The 21,577-nt window shown below is 42.4% G+C and overlaps 1 protein-coding gene across 7 annotated transcripts in view; it reads right to left on the reverse strand.

Annotated features, from left to right (window-relative positions):
• Nucleotides 1-14,775: 14,775 nt before the first annotated feature.
• Nucleotides 14,776-21,577, reverse strand: part of LOC113910201 (aromatase) — a 47,987-nt gene continuing 41,185 nt past the window's right edge. For 6 of the 7 annotated variants that reach the window (XM_027572142.2, XM_027572140.2, XM_027572139.2 and 3 more), the window contains 4 exons: nt 21,140-21,254; nt 20,541-20,703; nt 17,401-17,642; nt 15,901-16,196 (listed from right to left, as the gene is read on the reverse strand). In XM_027572142.2, the coding sequence (XP_027427943.2) occupies nt 15,948-16,196; nt 17,401-17,642; nt 20,541-20,703; nt 21,140-21,254 (769 nt within the window). In that variant the 3' untranslated portion in view covers nt 15,901-15,947. Of the gene's footprint in view, nt 16,197-17,400; nt 17,643-20,540; nt 20,704-21,139; nt 21,255-21,577 lie in introns of all 7 variants that reach the window. The other variant, XM_027572138.2, reaches the window with a different exon arrangement.

Consider the following 21,577-nt stretch of genomic DNA (forward strand, 5'->3'; position numbering starts at 1 on the left):
TACATTTTAATAAAACTCTACCACACTTAGCGTAAAACCAAATCCTTATTGTGGCATTGAGAAAAACATGTCCAGAAATGGGAACAAGCAGGGGCTGGCCCTCCTGGGACAGGACAGGACTGGACAGTGACAAACTCTGTGCCTATCTTTTCTGGTTTTCTGGTTATTTTCAGCTTTAGATCTTAGTAACTGAATTTAACGTGTTTCTATTTTGATTTCAGCTACTAAGCTAATGACACTTTGTTCGATTGAAAAATAAAAGTTAGGTACACTAGTAATCTGGTTTCAAAATTATCCTCTTGTTAGGAAATATCCTGAAAATATTAAAAAAATAGACAGTACTAAGCCCCTAAGGGAGATATAATTTACAGGAATGATGCTGTTTCTCAATAGACATTTGGAACTTCTATATTCAGCTTGGGGATCATACTGTTGTTCTAATGATGCTGTTACTGCTCAGAACATTTTTAGAATGACTTTTTTAGAACTGTGTTCAGAGGACAATACCCTTGGTATTGACTATACTTTAATAAATTTTTCATTATGATGTCTAATAACTTGAGATTTAGGAAATAATTCAAATGGAATCTTCTAGAAACATAAGCTAACAATAGAATTTTAGGGTCACCCTCAGCTTATGTCCATTCAGGTATAGATAAGAGAACCTGTGGAAAATTGTGTGGAACAAATAATTAGAAAAACATATAATTTTCAAAATCTATCCAAGACCTCTGAGGATAACCGTGTTTTCAAATAATGTAATTTTTACTCTTTTATGCTTGGGCAGCACTATTGTTTCGGGTGTAGCTTCCACATGCTTGTCTGTGTCTTGCAGACGGCTCAGAGATCTAGAAGTCCAAGCTCGCCTGCCAAGCCTGAGGTATACACTGCTTCCAAGGGTCCCAGGGTTAATCTATGTTTGCCAGCACTTTTTTTTTTTTAATCGCTCCTTTGCCCCATCACACAAACTACTTCCGTCCTCCCATCTGCTTCCCTGTATGCAGAGTGTCTTGTACGTTCTTCATCCCCTACCTTCCAGTTTCACTGAGCTAATTTCCCAACCATGGTCATGCCACATCTGATGCCGAGGCAAAGGTTCAAATCAGATAGGTAAACCTCTTGCTATTGAAGAAGAAGCTGATGTTTGTGTTTGTTTTACTGGAATTCCATAGACCAGATACCAACACCCATCAACAGATGAATGGATAAACAAGATGTGATATATATCCGTGCAATGGAGTATTGAATATTCAGCCTTAAAAAGGAAAGAAATTTTGACACATGCTACAGCATGGATGAATCTTGAGGTCCTTATGCTAGGTGAAAGAAGCCAGTCACAAAAGGACAAATACTGTAGGATTCCATTTATATGAGGTACCTAGAATAGTCCAATGCATAGAGACAGAAAGTAGAATGTTGGTTGCTGGGGGCTGTGGAGCTCAGGACATGGGAAGTTATTGTGAAATCTGTACAGGGTTTCAGTTTTGCAAGATGAAAGGGTTCTGGAGATGGATGGTGGTGATGGTTGCATAACAATGTGAATACACTTAATACCACTGAGCTCTACACTCAAAGATGATTCAGATGGTAAATCTTGTGTTATGTGTATTTTATGATGATAGTATTTTTTAAAAAGGAAAAAGAGAAAAAGAAAAGGAGGTTTTCAGTTCGTGTCTCCCCCATCTGTGCATCTCATGACTGTTTTTACTACAAGCTTGATGCCAGGCCCTTAGAAACGCAGAATGACTTGAAAACTTCGAGTGCCAATTCATTTCCTCCAATTTTCCCCATAATGAATAGAACTATAGTTCATGGCAAAAAGAAAAGCGACTTGAATATGGGCCAAGTAGACCAAGTCTGGCTCACATCCAGACCTTGGTGGAATGAAGTGTTGAAGCACTCAGCTGCATTCATCAATGGGAAAAAAATGTCTTTTGCCATTTCTGTGTCACTGTTCACAGCCAGGCGAAGGCACAGTCTCCTTTATGCTTCAGGGAGACAGGGCCAGGGCCAGGCTGGGAGCAGAGGACAGGCAGGCCCCTGCACCAGGAGGTGGACTTGAAAGCTGAATGAAATTTAGATCCCATCCTTGGATGGCAGTACCATTGCAGAGGTGATGAATAGCCTTCCCTGCTAGGCAGAGGGTAACCTGAGCCTTCTTGAAGGGACAATGAGAGTTTCATAAGCATGCAGTGGACCGAAAATTGGGAGACTGAGCTGCTTTCTCATCTTGCTGCCCAGGAGCTGTGAGGCCTTAGGCAGAGTTCGTCACCTCTAGGCCTTGAGGATTTATAGATGGTGGATTGTGTCTTCCCCAAAAATGACATTCCATGAATCTATGAAAACAGTAAAAATCATATAACGAATTTCTCCTGAAACCCCGAGATATGATTAATTCCTAAGAAAATATGCAAGTGTTTCATCCTAACGAACTTGTCACTTTTATTTCCATAATCTATAATTGCAAGATCTTTCGAAAGAAGTAGTAGATTAACTTGTGTGTGTGTGTGTGTGTGTGTGTGTGTGTGTGTTTATGTGTGATTAAAAGAGGGAAGCTGGGACGCCTGGGTGGCTCAGACAGTTGGGTGTCTGCCTTCGGCTCAGGTCATGATCCCAGGGTCCTGGGATCGAGCCCTGTATTGGGCTCCCTGCTTGGTGGGGAACCTGCTTCTCCCTCTCCCTCTGCCTGCTTCTTCCCCTGCTTGCACACTCTCTCTCCCTCAAAAATAAATAAAATCTTTAAAAAAAAATAAAAGAGGGAAGCTTCTTTGATTGCCCTTATGGCCCCTTTTAAATTATCTGTATTCGTGTCATAAATAACAAGAAGCTATGAGAAGTTATCAGCATTGAGTGTACATTTTCTTAAAGCTGAGTAAAAAGCAGGTTGTTCCCTGAGAACTGTTTTTTTTTTTTAAGATTTTATTTATTTATTTGAGAGAGAGAGAGAGCACAAGCAGGGGAGGAGGGGCACTCTGTGAAAGCTGTTTCTTGATCTGCTCTCCTTAAATGCTCCTAACCCAAGTGGCCTTACAGGGAACATGCTCATAAAGGTTGCAGAGGGTGCCGAGCAGGATGTGTGTCATCTGGAAACATGAATAGCAACCTAGAAAATTAAAAATATACTAACAGATTGTGGAGAGTGGAGTTTATGAGCTGAAGCAACATTGGACTTCAAAAAAATTAAGATGACCCTATTTGGAGATAAGTGGACCACCACTTCTCTTGGAAATGTCCCTTCTCTGCTCTTGTAGACTAAGTCACAGGTGATCAGCCATGGAGGCAAACCACACCAAGAGGATCAGGGCAGCCGAAGTTCAACCTTAGTGGACTCCACAGTAGACACAAGTCATAATAGTCCTAAGTTCTGATTGTTTAGTGATTTGCAGTTTGTAAAAATGTCCTGCCATTGCCATTTGTTCCTGGCCTCCACTGAAGTAAGAATGGCAGGACAGTCTTCTGTGTTCACTAGTGCTCAGCCTTTCCGTGTAGTAGACACAATACTGGACAAGGAGCCAGTGGCCATCTGTGCTCTTCCCCTGCCAACTCTCTGTACATCCATGAGCAAGCCATGAAGCTCCGGGCCTCAGTTTTCTACATTGAGCAGAGTGGGGTTGGAGCAAGGGCTCAGCCAGATGGTCTTACAGGTCCTTTAGCTCTGAGAGTCTTTGAGACTCTGATCCACTTTTGGGGGGTCTCAACTGTGAAGCCTGATACTGATGGTTATTTTGAGTGAAGAGGAGAGCTGGTTTGCTGATTGAAAGTTCAGGAAATCAGGCCTGGGAGCAAAAAGTTAAAAGGGCAGGGTGGTCTGGGTTGAGGGAGAAGAGCCTTGATTTATAGAATTAGCCAATTTCCATGGTGTAAATACTCCCAGTGAGGCCAATCTCAAGCCACCAACTTGGTGTTTACTGGCTCACACAATTTCTGAAAACTCAGCATTGACCTTTGTGAGCTGCAGTGAGCCAGACCCAGCATACCTCTGCTCAATCCCAGCTTTTTACTGTGGTCCCTGTGGTCTAGCTTGGTCTGCTGTCTTAGTCTGCTCAATCTGCCGTAACAAAATACTATAGACTGGATGACATAAGCAACATAAATCCATCTTCTCCCAGTTCTGGAGGCTAGCAGTCCCCGATCAAGGTCTGGTCAAGTCAGTCCCTGGTGAAGACTCTTTTCTTGGCTTGTGGATGGCTGTCTCCTCACTGTGGCCTCATGTGCTGGCAAGACTCTCACTCATCCTATTGTGTTAGAGCCCTAACCTGATGGCTTCATTTAACTTAATTACTTCTGTAAAGGTTCTACTTCCAAATACAGTTACATTGGGGTTAGGGCTTCAGTACACGGATTTGGGGCCATGGCATCTGCCTACCTCATCAACCCTGTTTCATGCTCTCTCTGATTATGACATTGCAGCAGCACTGCTTGTGAGCCCTCAAGTTCTCCAACCTTCATCCCACCCAAAGGCCTTCTCAATGGCTATTCCTTCTATCTAGAGCTTTCTTTTCCAAATCTTGACAAGTTACTCGTTGTCAATCTCGTCTTAACATCAGTATCTCAGAGAGGCCTCACCTGACCATCTAACACTAAAATAGAGCCCTTCCCCCATCCTATCTCATCACTCAGTTTATTTCCTTCACTGTCCTTACCATCATCTGAAATGATCTTTTTTTTTTAAAGATTTTATTTATGTATTTGACACAGAAAGCCACAACGAGAGAGGGAACATAAACAGGGGGAGTGGGGGAGGGGGAAGCAGGCTTCCCTCGGAGCAGAGAGCCCGACGTGGGGCTCTATCCCAGGACCCTGGGACCATGACCTACGCCGAAAGCAGACCATTAAAGACTGAACCACCCAGGCGCCCCCTGAAATGATCTTGCTTATTATCTGTCAACTTATTTATTTTCTCTTCCAACATATAAGCTGCAAGGGAACAGGCACTTAGGGCAGGGCCTGGCATTGAGCATGTTTGTTGAAGAAAGAAATTAAGAATAGGGCAAGAATAAATTGTTTTTGTTGCAAGATGAAGATGATAAGCATTAGGGAAAAACTTAACTCTGGAGGTTTCTAACATCAGTTTCAGAGTTGTGTTTGTTTTTTTTTTTTAAGTTGGCATTGTTTTATTTTGATGTGGAGACAAACGTAGATAGACCTCTTAGGACAAGATTGGGACCAGTCTTTTCTTCAAAATGATTTGAGGGGCGCCTAGGTGGCTCAGTTGGTTAAGTTTCTGACTCTTGATTTTGGCTCAGGTCAGACTCTCAGGCTTGTGAGATCAAGCCCCGGCACGGGCTCCGCGCTTAGTGGGGAGTCTGCTTGAGACTCTCTCCCTCTCCTTCTGCCCCTCGCCCCCACAATCTCTCTCTCTGTCAAATAATAAACAAATAAATCTTTAAAAAAATAAAGTGAACTATTTGAAAGACCACTGAGCCAGGAAGAGGGAGAAGGAGGAAGAAAAAGGAAAGACACAGTTGACCTGTTCATTTCCTAAGGGCTGTGGAAAGATGACCACCACAGGAAGAGTGAAGGAAGGAACCAACACTCTCTGAGCACCTTTGCTGAGCCTTATAGACGCGATTCTACTACTACGCAGGGTGTATCTAAGCGAAGGATCCCACGGGCATGTGTTATACCCACCTTTACCAACAGGTCACACTAGGCTCTGGGAAGTTAGGCAGCTGGTCCCAGGACACACAGCTCGTAAATTGCAGAGCCAGAACTTAATTCGAGTTTGGTGGAGTTCAGCCTTTGCCTGACTGGACACCTCCCGTGGAGGCATTAAGCTGAAGGGTGGATCTTTTTCAGGGAAAACTCCCTAACCAAAGAAACCACACAAGTGATGATGGCAGATGCCTAATACAAGATTTTGTTGTGTGTGACATATTTGCATAGTTTTACTCCTTGGAAGTAAGGAGTTTGCTGTGGGCATCAGAAGAGTGGAGAAAGCACATTTAACTGATCCCTGTATCAGGAACAAAGTTCCCTGGAGGAGTTTTGTAGTGATTTCTCTGGGCAGGGCAAGAGCCTGTTTGGTGGTTTCCGTGGGCATCACAACTGTGGTGGTGTATAGGAATCATATAGCATACATAGTCTTGGGACAGATGGCTGCCTGGCTTGGGGCTTAGGGTGGGGCACTTTGTGCAATAGAATTAAGTGCAAGGGAAGGCAGGGTTAATTTCCTTCCAGGGGCTTCCCCACAGGGGCTCAAGGGAGTTACAGCCAGGCAGCGAACTCCCGAAGACCTGCCCTTCCAGGGCTGAAGACTCCACAGGCACAGGTACGGAGTGGCAGGAGGGAGGTTGGGTGTAGTGCAGGAGGATAAAAACCTTGTGTGATTGGTGCTTCTCAAACTTCAACATGCAACCAGATCCCCAATATTGCAGCTTGGGGATCTAGCTATAATGCAGATTCGGACTCAGCAGGTCTGAGTGGGGCCTGAAGGGTCTCCCTCCTACCAGGCTCATGGGTGCTGTTGCTGCTGACGCTCCTACACGCTTTGCTCGTCTTGGACCACCTATCTGGGCATCAGAGTGACCTGGGAGAAATGTAGAATCTTAGGCCCTGCCCAGGCCGGTGTAGTCAGGATCCACAGTGTAACAAAATCCCCAGGTCACTCAGATGTAAATTCAAGTTTAGGAAACACTGCTCTAGAAAGTATAAACTGCCGGTCATGTCCTGAGAGACTATATGGATTGAATGATGACCACCCCCCCACAAAAAAAAAAAAAATGTTCACATCCAAATCCCTGGAACTTGTAAATGTGACCTTATTTGGGGGTGAGGAGAAGGGCGTTTGCAGGTGTAATTAAGGATCTTGAGATGAGATCATCCTGGACTACCTGGTGTGCTCTCATCACATGATGTGTCCTTACGAGAGAGGCAGAGGGAGACTTGAGACAGACTGAAGAGGACGAGGCAATGTGACCACAGAGACAGAGATTAGAGTGATGAGGCCACAAGCCAAAGAAGCCAAGAAGAAACTGGAGAGGCACAGAAGGAGTCTCTCTTAGAGCATCCAAAGGAGCATGGCCCAGCTGACACCTTAATTTCAGCCTCTGGCCTTCAGAAGCATGAGAGGATTTATTTCTGATGTTTTAAGCCACCCAGCTTTGGGTAGTTATGGCCCTCCTAGGAAACTGGCTCAGTGAGGATGGGCGGCCCCTCACCGAGGCAAGAGCCTGAGGTGTAAATGGGGAGTAGGCAACTCATCTTCCCCAGTGCTGAATAAAAGGGTCCATGAAGCTGCTGAACCTGTGACCTGTGCCCAGAGTAATTTGGGAAGGTGACGGGGGACTGTAAGAGAAAGAAAAGAGATAACAGAGGTTCGGAAAGCACAAAGGAGTGTGGAAGGAGGATCTGCAGAGGAAGAAGAAAGAGAAGGACGAAAAGCAAATACACACCAGATTCGCTGGAAGAGAACAGCAGGCCCGGTCCGGGGCGTCCCTGAGCACAGTCCTCGGTGCCGGGCCTGACACAGGTGGCGGGGCAGTGAAGGGACTACCAGGGGGATTTGTGTGGAAGGCCCTGCAAAAGATCTATGAGAAGCTGGGATGCCGGCTACTGAATTAGAGACTGGAATGAGACCTAAGAAGGAGAACAGGGAATAATCGTGTTGAAATATGATGAGATGTGCTTTTTTGGATTTATTTGGAAATGAGTTAGGCTTGTAAATATGCACAGTGCTAACTCTTCTGATAACCAGTGGGCATCACATGTGATGATTAAGCACAAAAATACCATATATTCATGATCCTTATGAATTTGGACTGATTATGGAGCTGAGAGGTTCTTCTGAAAGATCACCTCTTTGAGGCTGTGTGTTCCAGGGGGCCAGCTTTTTGGCTTCCATTAGAAAATGTTCAACTCTATACCAACTCACAGACTTGTGGAATCTCAAATTGCAAGAGGGATGTCAAGGTTCATCTAATCCAACTCCGTAATGAGCAGGAATTCTCTTCCCATAAGCCCTGACCAAGAAGTATACCACGCCCCCGTTTGGCCATGTTTTTCTTGTATTTTTTTTTTAATTAATTAATTAATTAATTAATTTATTTATTTATTTATTTATTTATTTGAGGGAGGGAGAGAGAGAGAGCACCAGCAGGGAGGAGGAGCAGAAAGAGAGAGAGAGGCAGACTCCCCGCTGAGCAGGAAGCCTGATGCGGGGCTGGATCCCAGGACCCTGGGATCATGACCTGAGCCAAAGGCAGAGGCTTAACTGACTGAGCCACCCAGGTGCACCGTTTTTCTTGTTTTAAATGTGTAGCCAGTTCATTCACTGTCTCAGGCTGGTTCAGTGGCCCATTTTAGATATGATACCAATTATTTTTATGAATCTAGTAGAACTTGATTCTCTTAGTGGCTCAAATGTTCTTCCACCAATGTTCTATCCACCAAAAATGTGTAGAGTTCATGCTATGTGCCAGACACTAAGATGATTAAAACATGGATGGCTAGAGAAAATATATTGGTCAATATACTTTGACGCCTTCATATAGCCAAATGAATATAACTGGTTTGACCCATCACTGGCCAGTGGTTGGAGAGACGGTACAGAGTGACTGTTTTTGGACTTATTCCCATGGTGATCTGGCTGGTCTGAGCTCAGGTAGGGGCAAAGATAGGGGCAAAGATTCATCAGTTTTCTAAGGACATGATTTTCTGTCACCCCATCCCCCAGTTTTAATACCTATACCAATGAAAACTTATAGGCATTATATTTATATTTATATTTGATTTTACAAAGGACCAAATCCCACTTTTAGTCAGTGTAGCATACAGGAAAAAAAATCATAGATTTTGGGATAAGTCGGATGGTTCAAATTTCTAGGTAAGAGAGCGTGGGTAAATTACTCTTTGAGAATCGGTTTTATCACCTGCAAAATGGGGAATAATTTCTTGCATGATTGTTGTGATGTTTAAATGAGACAAGCTGGACATGGCAGGCCCTATAATGTTTCTTTCCTCTTCACACTTGCCTCAAGAACCACACGCACAAATGTGTCAGGCACTCCTGTATTATCATGGGCAGAGAGTTCATTTCTCTTTGCATGTTTTTGATTGTTTCTAGAGCTATATGAACAGTGAAAGCAACAAGCTGCACTTGGGGAGGGTGGTAGGCATGCCAGAGAGAGCATTAATTTCAGGAGGGAAGAGAGGTACTATTGACCGTAGTGATCCATTAGTTTGAGTATGAAACCAAGGCCACGCAGAAAAAAGGATTTGTTTCATTAAATGTATTGGTTTGCCTGCAAGTTCAAATAGGGCATAAAGTGATTATTTGTGAGTGAAATTTGGTCCATGAACACATGTTTCATGCCCCTGCAGCAGTAAGTTAGGGCAACATACAGACATATTAGTGTTTGGGGGCTTGTATTCTGTAGTTGATGTGCGGTGAATGCCCGATGGTCCCTTCAGCAGCCAAATTGCAAGTGAAATTGCCTTATTCCCTCAGTTTATTAGAGCCTAGATATAAAGGGGGAGATGGTGTTCTGTTTATGAAGCAAAATAACAAGTTAGAATGAAAGCACTGAAAATGACTAGAAGTCCTCTGGTGTAATCCGCATTTACAGATGGTCCACCGAGGTTCAGATTGGTGAGAGGACACCACAGTCATCTTCAGAAGATGGCCAGCTATGAAGGGAAGTTGGGCTGGGTGAAGTCAGACTTGGAGCTGGGATTCTTGGGGGGAATCCTAGATGTGGTCTTTACTGTGTGACATTGGACAAACCCCTTGACCTCCCTGTGCTTCAGTTTCCTCATTAGTGAAATGAAGACTTCTTGTTTGCCTCACAGAGTGGTTAGATGGGAAGGGGGTACCAAAAAGTGAAAGGGATTGATGTTAGAGATCTTAAGCCATCGGCCCAAGCCAGCCCAAGGATGACTGGTCTGGCTGGCACTGTGTTTTAAGAACATTGAACTTGAATGCCTTTAGGTGAGAATGCTCCTTTTTTCACACAAGCTCTACTTAACAGCTGGCCTGATTGTCTGATTTATGTTACCTGCCTGGCTCCTTAAGACATTCTGATTTGAGGGCACCTGGGTGGCTCAGTTGGTTAAGCGACTGCCTTTGGCTCAGATCATGATCCTGGAGTCCCGGGATCGAGGCCTGCATCGGGCTCCCTGCTCAGCGGGGAGTCTGCTCCTCCCTCTGACCCTCTTCCCTCTCGTGCTCTCTGTCTCTCATTCTCTCTTTCTCAAATAAATAAATAAAATCTTAAAAAAAAAAAGAAAATTAAAAAAAAAAAGACATTCTGATTTGGGACCCCTAACAACCTAGACACTACTGTGTAGGTAGAACCAGCTTCCTGTGTGGGTGAAGTAGGTGCTATCATTTTAAGGGGTTCTCAAAGGCACTACCTCCTTTTCCCTCCTCTCTTTCCACAAGCCCAGCTTGCTGATGCCTATAAAGCTTTTGAGAAATCCTCTGGACAAAAAAAACCTATGTTGGAAGGGAGGATAACATTTCAAGCCTTAGCTTTGCTTTATCATTTATAACTTAGGTAGATCTAAAAAGCAGATTAGAGGGGTGCCTGGTTGGCTCAGGTGGGTGGGAGTATGCAACTTTTGATCTTGGGGTTGTGAGTTCAAATCCCACGTTAGGTGTAGTGATTACTTAAAAATAAAATCTTAAAAGAAAAGCAGATTGGATAAAAGCAGACTTAAAAATTTTTTTGAGAGCAGGTTTTGATAAGAGAACCTGAGACACTGACCATGTGTGTTGGGGTATGTGTGGGTATCAGAGAGAAACTCTAGCAAGCAGGTTGCAAAAGAATATAAATGGATGGATTGGGGAATTTTTCTGGAAATGGGGATAGTACCTGCTTCATAGTATTGTTGGGAGAATTAAATGAGAAAGTAAAGAACTTAATAGAATAAGAAAGTAAATGCAGGCATTATTGTTTTCTTGGTCTCAAAGAAGAAACACACTTTCACAATAACCTGGAGTGGAAAGGAGGCAAAAAGATGATGTGCTCAGCTTCTTACCCATCCAAGCTTAACTAGGCTAGCAGCGGAAGCCTGTATGCACTGTGTCTGTTTGCGTCTCCTCCAGGCCAAACCCCTGACTATTTGGAAATAATGAGATGAGGGACTGAATAGTCCATTCATATCTGGAATCCTTACCAAATGAAGAAATTGCTTAACAGCTGTTCATCATAGTGGGCTTCTTAGCATTTTCCAATTTGGCCAAAAGAGAGGTGATTTTATGGCCATCATAAGTTGCAGTTTGCCCACCGTGTGTTTATAGTAAATTACTATTTTTTCCTCCACTCTCCTTTTTTTCACAGTGCGCATCTGAAATGAAGTGAAATTGTGCAAAACTAGAAATGTTCCTAGTGGTTAGGGAATAGCCTAATGGCATCTGATAATTTCCTATTGAGGCAGATGTTGGCATCCACACGTTAGATCCCCCACCTTATACTAAGAGAATTTTTATAGCGCTTTCCCATGGACTATCTTTTTTTGTTTTGTTTTGAGAAAGATTCTCCAAATATACCTGTATGTGGGGTGGGTAAGGCAGAATCATCTAGATTTTATGGATGGAGAAACTCATCTATTTCCTGTGTCAGATTCCTTGGGTAAGGAAGCAAGGAATGACAAGTCTCTAAAGGGGTTTACCTAGCATCACAAGGTGGGAGAGCTGGGAAACCGGGACTGACCTCCTCAGTCTTCCAGCAGTGAGTCCTGTTGCAAAGAAGCAGCTTGATGAAGGGGCCAAGAGCTTTGGAAGGAGAGGTGGACTTGAGGGCAAGTGTCCCAAACTCCCTGGGTCTCAGTTCTCATGGATACAGTGTGGGGCTTCCTGGGGCAGTCATACTAATGTGAGAGTTGACATGAAGCTTAAAATGAGAAAATGGCTGTAGAAGTATCTGACACATCTTCTGCCCTCTCTACTGCATTGAGGGTGTCATGAGTCAATGTAACGACTGAGCATCATCATTATGCCTATGCCTTTTGAGAGGTTGCCCTGTACCAGACACTGTTCTAAGAGCTTCACATGAATCATCCCTTATAATCCTCACAACAACCTTCTGAAGTAATTATTATCCCCATTGGATTGATGAGAAAACTGAGGTATGGAAAGACTGAACAGTTTGCCCCAACTATGCATTTAAGAAAAGGCTGAGGCTAGATTTGGCCTCAGTGCCTCCTTATTTATGGAGTAATAGAGCTGAAAGGAACTTAAAAAAACCACTGGGCCACAGGCTCAACCTCCAAGTCTTGTAATTTCAGATCTTCGTCCCAAGAAATATTTTACTAATACAGTAGTCCAACTCATCTATGGGGGATACATTCCAAGACCCACAGTGGATGCCTGAAACCGCAGATAGTACTAAACCCTATACATACTGTTTTCTTCCTGTACAGACATCCCTATGCTAAAGTTTAATTTATAAATTAAGCACAGTAAGAGATTAACAACAACAGCTAGTAATAAAATAGAACAATTGTAACAATAGACTTTAATAAGTTATGTGAAAGTGGTCTCACTCTCAAAAGATCTTACTGTACTGAACTAACCCTTCTTCTTGTGATGATGTGAGATGATAAAATGTCTACATGGTGAGCAGAAGTGAGGTGAGTGATGCAGGCACTGTGACATGGTGTTAGGCTACTGCTGACCTTCTGATAGTACATCTGAAGGATCATCCTCTCCCTGACCATGGGTCACTGAAACTGCACGGAGTGAAACCTTGGATAAAGGGGGACTACTTTAAATTAAAATACTGAAGTTTGTGAAACATTTGCATTTGGTTATAATTAGAGTGGATTCAAGATTATTCTTATAATTTTTATAATTATATTCTTATACTGATTCCCATTTGTTTTATGCTTTAAAATGCTTTCTTGATAGAAGAGGAAGGGCAGAGTATACCTAATGGGCTGGGCTTGGTGACCAGGTTGACTTGTGTGAATGCATTATGTTTGTTTGGTTGACCTGGTGGAAACAAGGTATGGCCATTGGCTTCCTAGATATAGGCCAACATCTGCAAAAAGCTGCAGAAAAGAAATGAGGGAATTCACCAGGGCAGGCCCTATCTGTTGAGCCCTGGAGAGTTCAGCCTTTGACTTTGCTTTTTGTGAGCTAAGTCCAACTAAAGTACCACAAATTCCATGTCACTCATTACTTTGACAGAATTTAATTTAGCAAATCCTTCTTCGAGTATGGGTGAGAGATTCAGTCACAGAGCCCAGCTGATACAGGAGATTGAGGGTCCAGCTAGTAGTATTCTTTCTAGTGGGGCAATGCCACACACTTATGGGAATATTAGCATCATGAGTGACTAAAGGTGCTATTTAGAAATAAAAGTGACAACTTTCAACTGACATTTCTCAATATGTGGGACATTCTGCATGGGATTATTTTCTACTTGGAAGAAGAAAGAGTGGGATGTCAAAGAAGGCAGAGGGGGGTGTCCAGTAGGCCTAAAGATAGGAGGGCACAATTGTCCTCATGATTTCACAATAATAGAGCCCTTATAATGCATGCATTTCACTGACAATTTCTTTGAAAACTGGTGAAAACCGAATCCACTGGCACATTCAAGATGATAATTAAGTACATAACAGTGAGGCAAAATTCTGAAAACAGGATTTTCAAATATATGTTGATCAGCCTAATGAAAAGTCAATGATATTCCAAATTCTTTAGGCAAAGCCTGTACAAACCTATGGGGTTTGTCAGTACAGACCAAGCAAGGTGAAAAGTTGAATGACTGCCCAGATAATTTGATTCCAGGAGTTTGCTTGGATCATTCAAACCAGTATTTCCCCTCTTCCTATCCTTCCCTGCCTCCCACCCCCATCCCTAGCTTTTCCCCAGCATATTTTTATATCTACAATGTCTCTATATAACTATATAAACCTTCCATTTCACTTTGACTGTGTAGACATAGGCCTCAGCTACATATGTACATACAAAATACAGTAGAATTTCCAAGGGAACTGGTTGGGTGAAGTATACTGATCTGAAACTGTTTTCCTCTACTGTGCAGCTCCAGCCAGAGGCAAAGTAAAGTGTGTGAATTAACTTGGATACATTACATCTAAAATCCTGGCCCTTCTTTCCAGGGTCTGAATTATTTGGATGATTGTCCAGACCTGACTATGGATATCTAGGTACACAGGCATATTTCTGTGTATGTTTAGGCCATATAAATGATCTATATAGTGCCAAGTTCAAATATTTCCTTCTTTACTAATACTTATCCTTGAAATCTTAGAATACCTGCCTCCCTTTTACTTGGATTCTGGGATGAGTTAGATTATCTATGAGCAAGAGTGTTTGTTCAGAGCTATCCTTCCTCCAGAGTAAATATAGGGAGTCAGAATGGGGATTGGGATGGATTACAAAAGAAAGAAAAGAGCTCCTGCTCTCAAGGTGCTTACACTCTCATTTTATACTCAGCTGTTGTCCTATTACCAAACAGTAGGATGAAAAGAATATTCAAATGTTGAGATGGCAGTTGACTCAACAGCCAGCATTTACTTACTTGTAAATGAGTTTTTCAATTTTTAAATGGCATTCAGTAGATACAATCATATTGGCTATATAACACAAGTGGAGTGGTATTTGGAAAATTAACTCATCTACTTGATTCTCTTTTTTTAAAAATTTTTATTATTTATTTATTTATTTTAGAGAGAAAGCACACGAGAGTGGGGTGGGGGGCACAGGGAGAGGGAGGGAGAGAATCTTAAGCAGGCTCCACACCCAGCACAACGGAGCCCAACATGGGGCTCAATCTCACGACCCTGAGATCATGACCTGAGCCAAAACCGAGAGTCAGATGCTTAACTGACTGGGTCACCCAGGTGTCCCATACTTGATTCTCTTTAAAGAACTAATTTACAAGGTATGCATTTTATCCATGGCTATGTATAATGATTCAATAAACTCAATAGCTGTTAAATCTCTAAGGTAACTATTAAATCCGAGGTAGGATAAAAGATGATTGCAGAGCCTCTACCCTGACCATGTTCTCTACTGATCTGTTGCTGTTGACTTTGGCATCACGGAAAGAAAGAGAGGGAGAAACTGTTGAGAAAGAAGATGGAATGGGTTTGAACCTGCTGGGTTGTGGAATTAGATGTAGATGTAGAGGAGTTGTCCTCTCTCAAACCATTGGGGCCATTGTAAGAGTTAATAGATGTCATTATTTAAAGTTATCTCTTGGTTAGCACTAGTGGAGCTAAGCAATGATGCGAACATGAAGAAAAGAATTTTTATTTGAATTTGAAATGCATTGTGTGATTTTTTTTTTCCTACAGCAGATGTGTGGTCCTGATAATATTTTACTCAGGCTATTACTAAGTTACTTTATGTTACCCGAATCTATGTCTACTGTAGTGGAGGTGAGTGACTGAAGCATAAATTGAGAGACTGGGAAAGGAGAGTCCCCTATTTAACTTTTGCCACAGGCAAGTCACCTGTGGATAATCAAGAGTTAATTGCATAATTCATAGGAAAAGTCAATGTTGAATTTGTAAGCACTTCTCCAAAGAATATGAATGTTGGGGAGCCTACCACTGAAAACTAAATCAAAACACTTTTATTCACATTAGCAGGTATGTTTGGCCCTAAGTACCCAAGCATCAGGCTGACCTTTCCAAAGGACTTGAGTGCTTCTGCCCCAGACATTAAAATGCTCTTGGAGCAGGGCAGTGGAGATTTTGTGGGAAGGAGGACCTAAGTTTTGCTGGTGGCCTTTTTCAAAGCATGTTTTGTGGGATTGACCATTTCCCCCTGCAAACTCTTGGCCTCTGTTTTCTCTGGAAGTCCGGTTTGGACAAGAACAGATGACCCATGTCTCCTGACTTGCTGACAGTCCATACGAGTCGTGCCTATAAAATGGCACAGGCCACCGAATGTTCACCATGAGGGTGAACGGGTGATTTCCATGTGAACTCCTGATGAGAAATGCTCCAGAGTAGGTACTGATCAGCCTTCTTTAGTGTTCGAGGCACTTTTCTGAATTTCTTGGGATAAAAACCATTTCCAGCAAGTTGCTAGTCTCCTCTGGGTGTAAGGACAAGCCATATTTTTTCCGTAAACTTTCAACACACTCTCCTCGCAATGTCTGCACGTGGAATCGTCTCAGTAGTGTAACCAGGACGACTTTCATCATCACCATGGCGATGTACTTTCCTGCACAGCTGCGGGGCCCAAAACCGAAAGGCTGAAAATACCTGTAAGGAACCTATGAAAACGATCAGACAGTTAGCCAGAGTCATGCAGTCTCTGTTTGATTCACCCTGAAACCACTGATGGGTCAGAATGCTGTGACAGGGTCCAAACCATACTGTCCCCTCACTGAGATGAGTGACTGTAACTTCTTCATCCAATGTGATTCACCCCCTGTGATATATGCCCAGTTTGGACAGTCCCCACTTTTGCTTTTCACATAAATTTGCTGGGGTAAAGCAACGCACATCATCTTATTACAGCCAGTGTTAGCATACTCAACTAGGTCTGTGGGATGGGCCACAGCTTTACTACACTTCTGCATGTCACCAAGGCAAAAATTGTTTCTGTGCAAAGATGTTGACTCTTGGCCTATTAGCACCAAGCATCCAGATATTTTTAGTTCTGCAAAAAATTAATGGGGACCACATCTGTCTGTCTTGTTACCATTTGTGCTTACATAGTACCTGGCACATAGTAGATGCTCAATAAGTTTTTGTTGACCAGTTGTCAGTATAGCATGGGTTGCTCACACAGAAACGGAATGAATTAGAGAACTGGATTAATTAAGATTGTGTTTCTACATTAGATGCAAATGGAAAAAGAGGACAGTGAGGGAAATATCTGGAAAATTTTGGTTAATTAACATCATTGCCTAAAATTTGACATAATTGAAGCAGAATCTACGGTATATTTCAATGATAGAAAAAGCTAAAGCTCTTCTGATTACTGAATTCTATTTAGAATGGGAACTAGTGTTCATGGGGCCATTTGGTGAACCAAAGGCAGACTGCGAAAACAATCTTTTGGTCTCGTTTGATTTCCATCTGAAACACAACTGGATTTTCCTTTACTTAGATGGTGCTAGAGCTGAGTCTATGTGATTACAAAGTGACAAGTTGAAATGGAAAAGTAGGTTGGTTGGGTTAAACAACATTTGCCTCATGGTAGCCAAATTAAGGGCCTGGACTTTTCACATTTTGACCCATTGTGTGGCCACTATGTGGATAATTCTCAGAGCTGGAGACCCAGCATCCATGGCTTGAGGATGAATATGGTAGTCATGTTCTGAGCCAGAGGAAACATGTTCTTCTGGGGAGGCCATGGAGGGGAAGAAGTAAATAGAATGAAATGTACATGGTGCAAACACAGAACCAGAGAGGGTTTAACAGTTGACATTTTTAAGAGTGGTGCACTTGGTTTTAAGGAAGGGCTCTTACATTCTTTGCAAAGTTTTCAAGAGTAAATTCATTGGGCTTGGGGAAAAACTCTAGTCTATGCATTCTTCCAATATTTAGGATAATGTTAGTCCCCTTTTTCACTGGGTAGCCATCGATGACATCATCCTGTAAGGCTTTGCGCATGACCAAGTTCACAACAGGCTGGTACCGCATGCTCTCGTAGATAAAGTTTTCCACCACTTTTAATTTTTGCATATCATCAATTCTTACATCTCTTTCACCTGCAGGAACAGATAAACAGGACAAGGAGGTAATGACAGTTTCATTATGTGATGGGCATTAAAACTCCCATCATTTCCATAGAACAGCCTGCTCCTGGCTGGAAAAAAAAAATTTTTTTTCCCTAGAATTCTAATGCAAACCAGTAACCAAGGCCAAATATGTCATTTGGTTCACAGCGTGTTTTGTAAAAATTCAGATTTGAAGCCAATTACTATAAAACCTAGGAGATTTCATGGAAAAGCCTGGATTTCTGGAAAAGTCAGAAAACCTGGTGATATTGGACCCACATCCCTACATGGCAATGACAGGCTGAACTTGAGTGGCCGATGAGCCCTTTAGAGGGACATCCCCCTGCAGTTATATGTATACCTACACAGTCTGCTTCAAACATTTATCTGCCTGGCCTCTGAGGTCTTTGAGTTTTGTCTCCTCCTCTAAATTCTAGGGGACATTCATTCCTTCTCTAGTCAAAATGAAATGGTGAATTAAATCCCTTTCAATGACATTTTCTCCTCTGGTTGCCTGTGCAGTCATCTGTCTGGAACGCATCACTGATAGTCCCTCCTTCCATCTCATCAAGAACAACCTATTGCGGTAAAGTGGCAAGAACCTCTCTCCCTACCACAGCAAAATAGGTGCCTCAGCTAAACTTTGGGTGTCCTGGAGATTGACAGATACTCCCACTGTTTCAGATTGGCCTGACACTGGTCACAGAGGCTTGGATTACTCTCAGAATTGACAAAGTTTCAGAACATCCTTGAATGGGTTACCACTTTCGCAGAATCAAAATCAGCCCAGGGTCCTGAGGCAGCTCTGTCTCCTGTACAACTACACCATTCAGAAAGGATCTCATTTGGTCAGAGAACTCTAACAGCCCTGCCCCTTGCATACTGCTCTCTGTACACTCAGGGTCTAATGGGGTACATTTACCTGGGGTGAGGGGGTAGAAGGGAAGACGATAGAGAAGGTAACCAGAGGCATTCCCTAGGAAGTAATTAATATGTATGTGTATCTAGAGGGAGCACGAACACAAGTACAAATTGTTCAGCTGTTTTCCATCTTTGCAGAGGTTTATTTTTATTGTTATGTTAATCACCATACATTACATCATTAGTTTGTGATGTAGTGTTCCATGATTCATTGTTGGGGCACAAACACTTTTCATCTCTCAAGGAAATTGTATTAAAGGCTCATGGTTTCAAGAGCATTTTCCCATTGTTGCCTGAACTGCATCATTCTATGACTCTTCACTCCACTGGGTTTGCTTGTTAAGTTCTCTTTCTCCTGCCAGCCTGTGAGCCCCATAAGTATAGGAATAGCTCTGGCTTAGTCACTGATGTGCCCCTGCACCTGACCCAGAACCCATAACCTGACAGGGGGCACATGAGAAACCATTCTGGAATTTGGAGCTTGGATGTTATTCTGGCTTCCTGCTATCTATCTTCCCAGGCGATTTCCCATTTACAGCAACACATCTGTAGACCCTTTCTCTCACGTATTTAACTCTTCTGTGAAATTTCCCCTTACTATCAACTGTTTCAAGTAGCACTCAAATGGCTTTATTTTTTTTTTTTAAGATTTTATTTATTTATTTGAGAGAAAGACACAGAGAGAGAGGGAACACAAGCAGGGGGAGTGGGAGAGGGAGAAGAAGGCTTCCCGCGGAGCAGGGAGCCCAATGCGTAGCTCTATCCCAGGACCCTGGGATCATGACCTGAGCCGAAGACAGATGCTTAATGACTGAGCCACCCAGGTGCCCCTCAGATGGCTTTAAAAAATGGTGCCACTCTACAACCAAATAAGTCATTTCACAGGGATTTTGTATAAGGTCAAGAGAGAAAAGTCGATGTCATTACTGATATCTCTTCACATGTCAGAAATGTGTTCCTAAAAAGACTATCCATGTAGGGCCACCTGGGTGGCTCAGTCGGTTAAGCTTCTGACTCTTGATTTCCGCTCAGGTTGTGATCTCAGGGCTGTGAGATCAAGCCCTGCCTCAGGCTCCAGGCTGTCTCTCTCCCTCTCCCTCTGCCCCTTCCCAACAACCCCACCCACCCCATGTGCATGATACCTGCACGCACTCTCTCTTGCCCTCTCTCTCTCTCTTAAAAAAAAAAAAAAATTATCCATGTGAAGGACATTTCAAATAAGGAATTCTGTTTTTTCCCCCAGAATGCAATTGTGATTTCTTCCGAATGTGGCAGCATCAGGAGCAGTGAGCAGAATGATGCTCAGGGAAAGGCAGAGCAGGGAAAATGTAGTGTCGGGAAGAGCTGAGCAGGGATCTGGTGGAGGAGGAGAGGGCAGGGGGAAGAAGGGTCCAGCATCACTGGATTTGGGGGAGAGGGAAACTGATCACTCTCCTGCCTTTGCCATTTTCCTCCCCTTGTCCTTCTGCCACTGACTGGAAGTTCACTTGTGGACAGACAGCTTAAAACCCAGAAACACTGCTGGAGATGATAGTCAGTTCCCTGGGTGGACCCACAAAAGCATTTGGCCCTGGTAACGTAGGCAGAACATTTACATGCACATTAAGAAAGACCTTGAAGAATATACAGCAAAGTATTAACAGTGGTTCCCCCTGGGGAATGCAAATGAGGCTGGGGAGGAGAGTGGAAGGGGTAGGGAATGTCACTTTCTGCTTTATACATCTCTGTGTTATTTAATTTTTTTTAATGAGCATGCATTGTTTTTATAATAAAAAAAAAACACAGTAAGAATGGAACTAACTTTGCAACCTATTGGCATAACCAAGTGTGGCAAAGTGACTACCTTTATTGTTCTCTGGGTGGATTATAATAAAGATTTTGTTTGAAATCAGATTCTTAGGACATAAAAAGCTGATGTTCAGAGGGAATTGTTTTCTAAAGCTCTATTATTATTTGATCAGTTCTTACCAATAACAGTCTGGATCTCCTTCATTATTGCCTCTTCAACCTTAGGGTGCTTTGCAATGAGAAACAGCATAAAGAACACAGAGACAGACATGGTATCTGGTGCTGCAATCAGCATTTCCAGTATGCACTGGTTCACATTCTCTCTTGTCAAGTCACCACGTTTCTGAACAATTGGAAAAAGGGAGAAAAATTGGAAAAGTGAATCAAAGCTTCCAAAAAGAAGGGAAAGGGACAGTCAGGATCAAAAACATCAATGAAATGAAGTCATAAATATTAAATCTCTGTAATTGACTATGGACATTTTTCATAGTAGTCTTCGGCTGAAAGCGGAGAAATTTAACCAATTATCTATGCATTTACTGTCTCTGGGCTCTCTCATTTTCATATTTTGTATTGTCCAGACACAGTAGTTTCAATCTTAAAGGTTAGTTTTACCAGAATGTCTAATGAGTGTGCTCTTTGGGTTGTCATTATATAAGTACTAGAGCAGATACTTAAAAGCAGAAGTATGAAACAATTACAAGAGGGGATCTTTACATAACCTATACACAGTCAAGTACATATATTGTGTGGGAATTATGGTTAATCCAGGTCAGTACCTCAGCAAAAATCAACTCGGTGGCAAAATCCATATAGTCTTCCAGTTTCTCTGCTGTGGAAATTCTGTGTCTTTTTTCTTCTATCAGAATTTCCATGGCATCTTTCAAATCCTTGCTAAAAAAAAAAGTGAAAATATAATCTATCTGTAGTCAGTTAAGACATCTAGAAAAATGAATTCATTTGCCATTTGTTTAAATAAAATTATCTGCTTTAATTGAAGCCATTAGCACTCATGAATAACTGAATTTAAACTTAATTCTTCATAAAGATTAAAATAAAAATAAAAAATAAAAATAAAAAATAAAAAGATAAAAATTAAATTACATATTCATTATACTTCATGTTAAGGAACCAAATTTAGCTAAGATTTCTAGGTACTGGTAGCAAAATGAAGGCTGTAACCTCTAGTTAAAGGTTAAAAGCTGGTACCAAAACGG

Source organism: Zalophus californianus, chromosome 6 (assembly GCF_009762305.2).
Source record: "Zalophus californianus isolate mZalCal1 chromosome 6, mZalCal1.pri.v2, whole genome shotgun sequence".
NCBI classification, from domain to species: Eukaryota; Metazoa; Chordata; class Mammalia; order Carnivora; family Otariidae; genus Zalophus; species Zalophus californianus.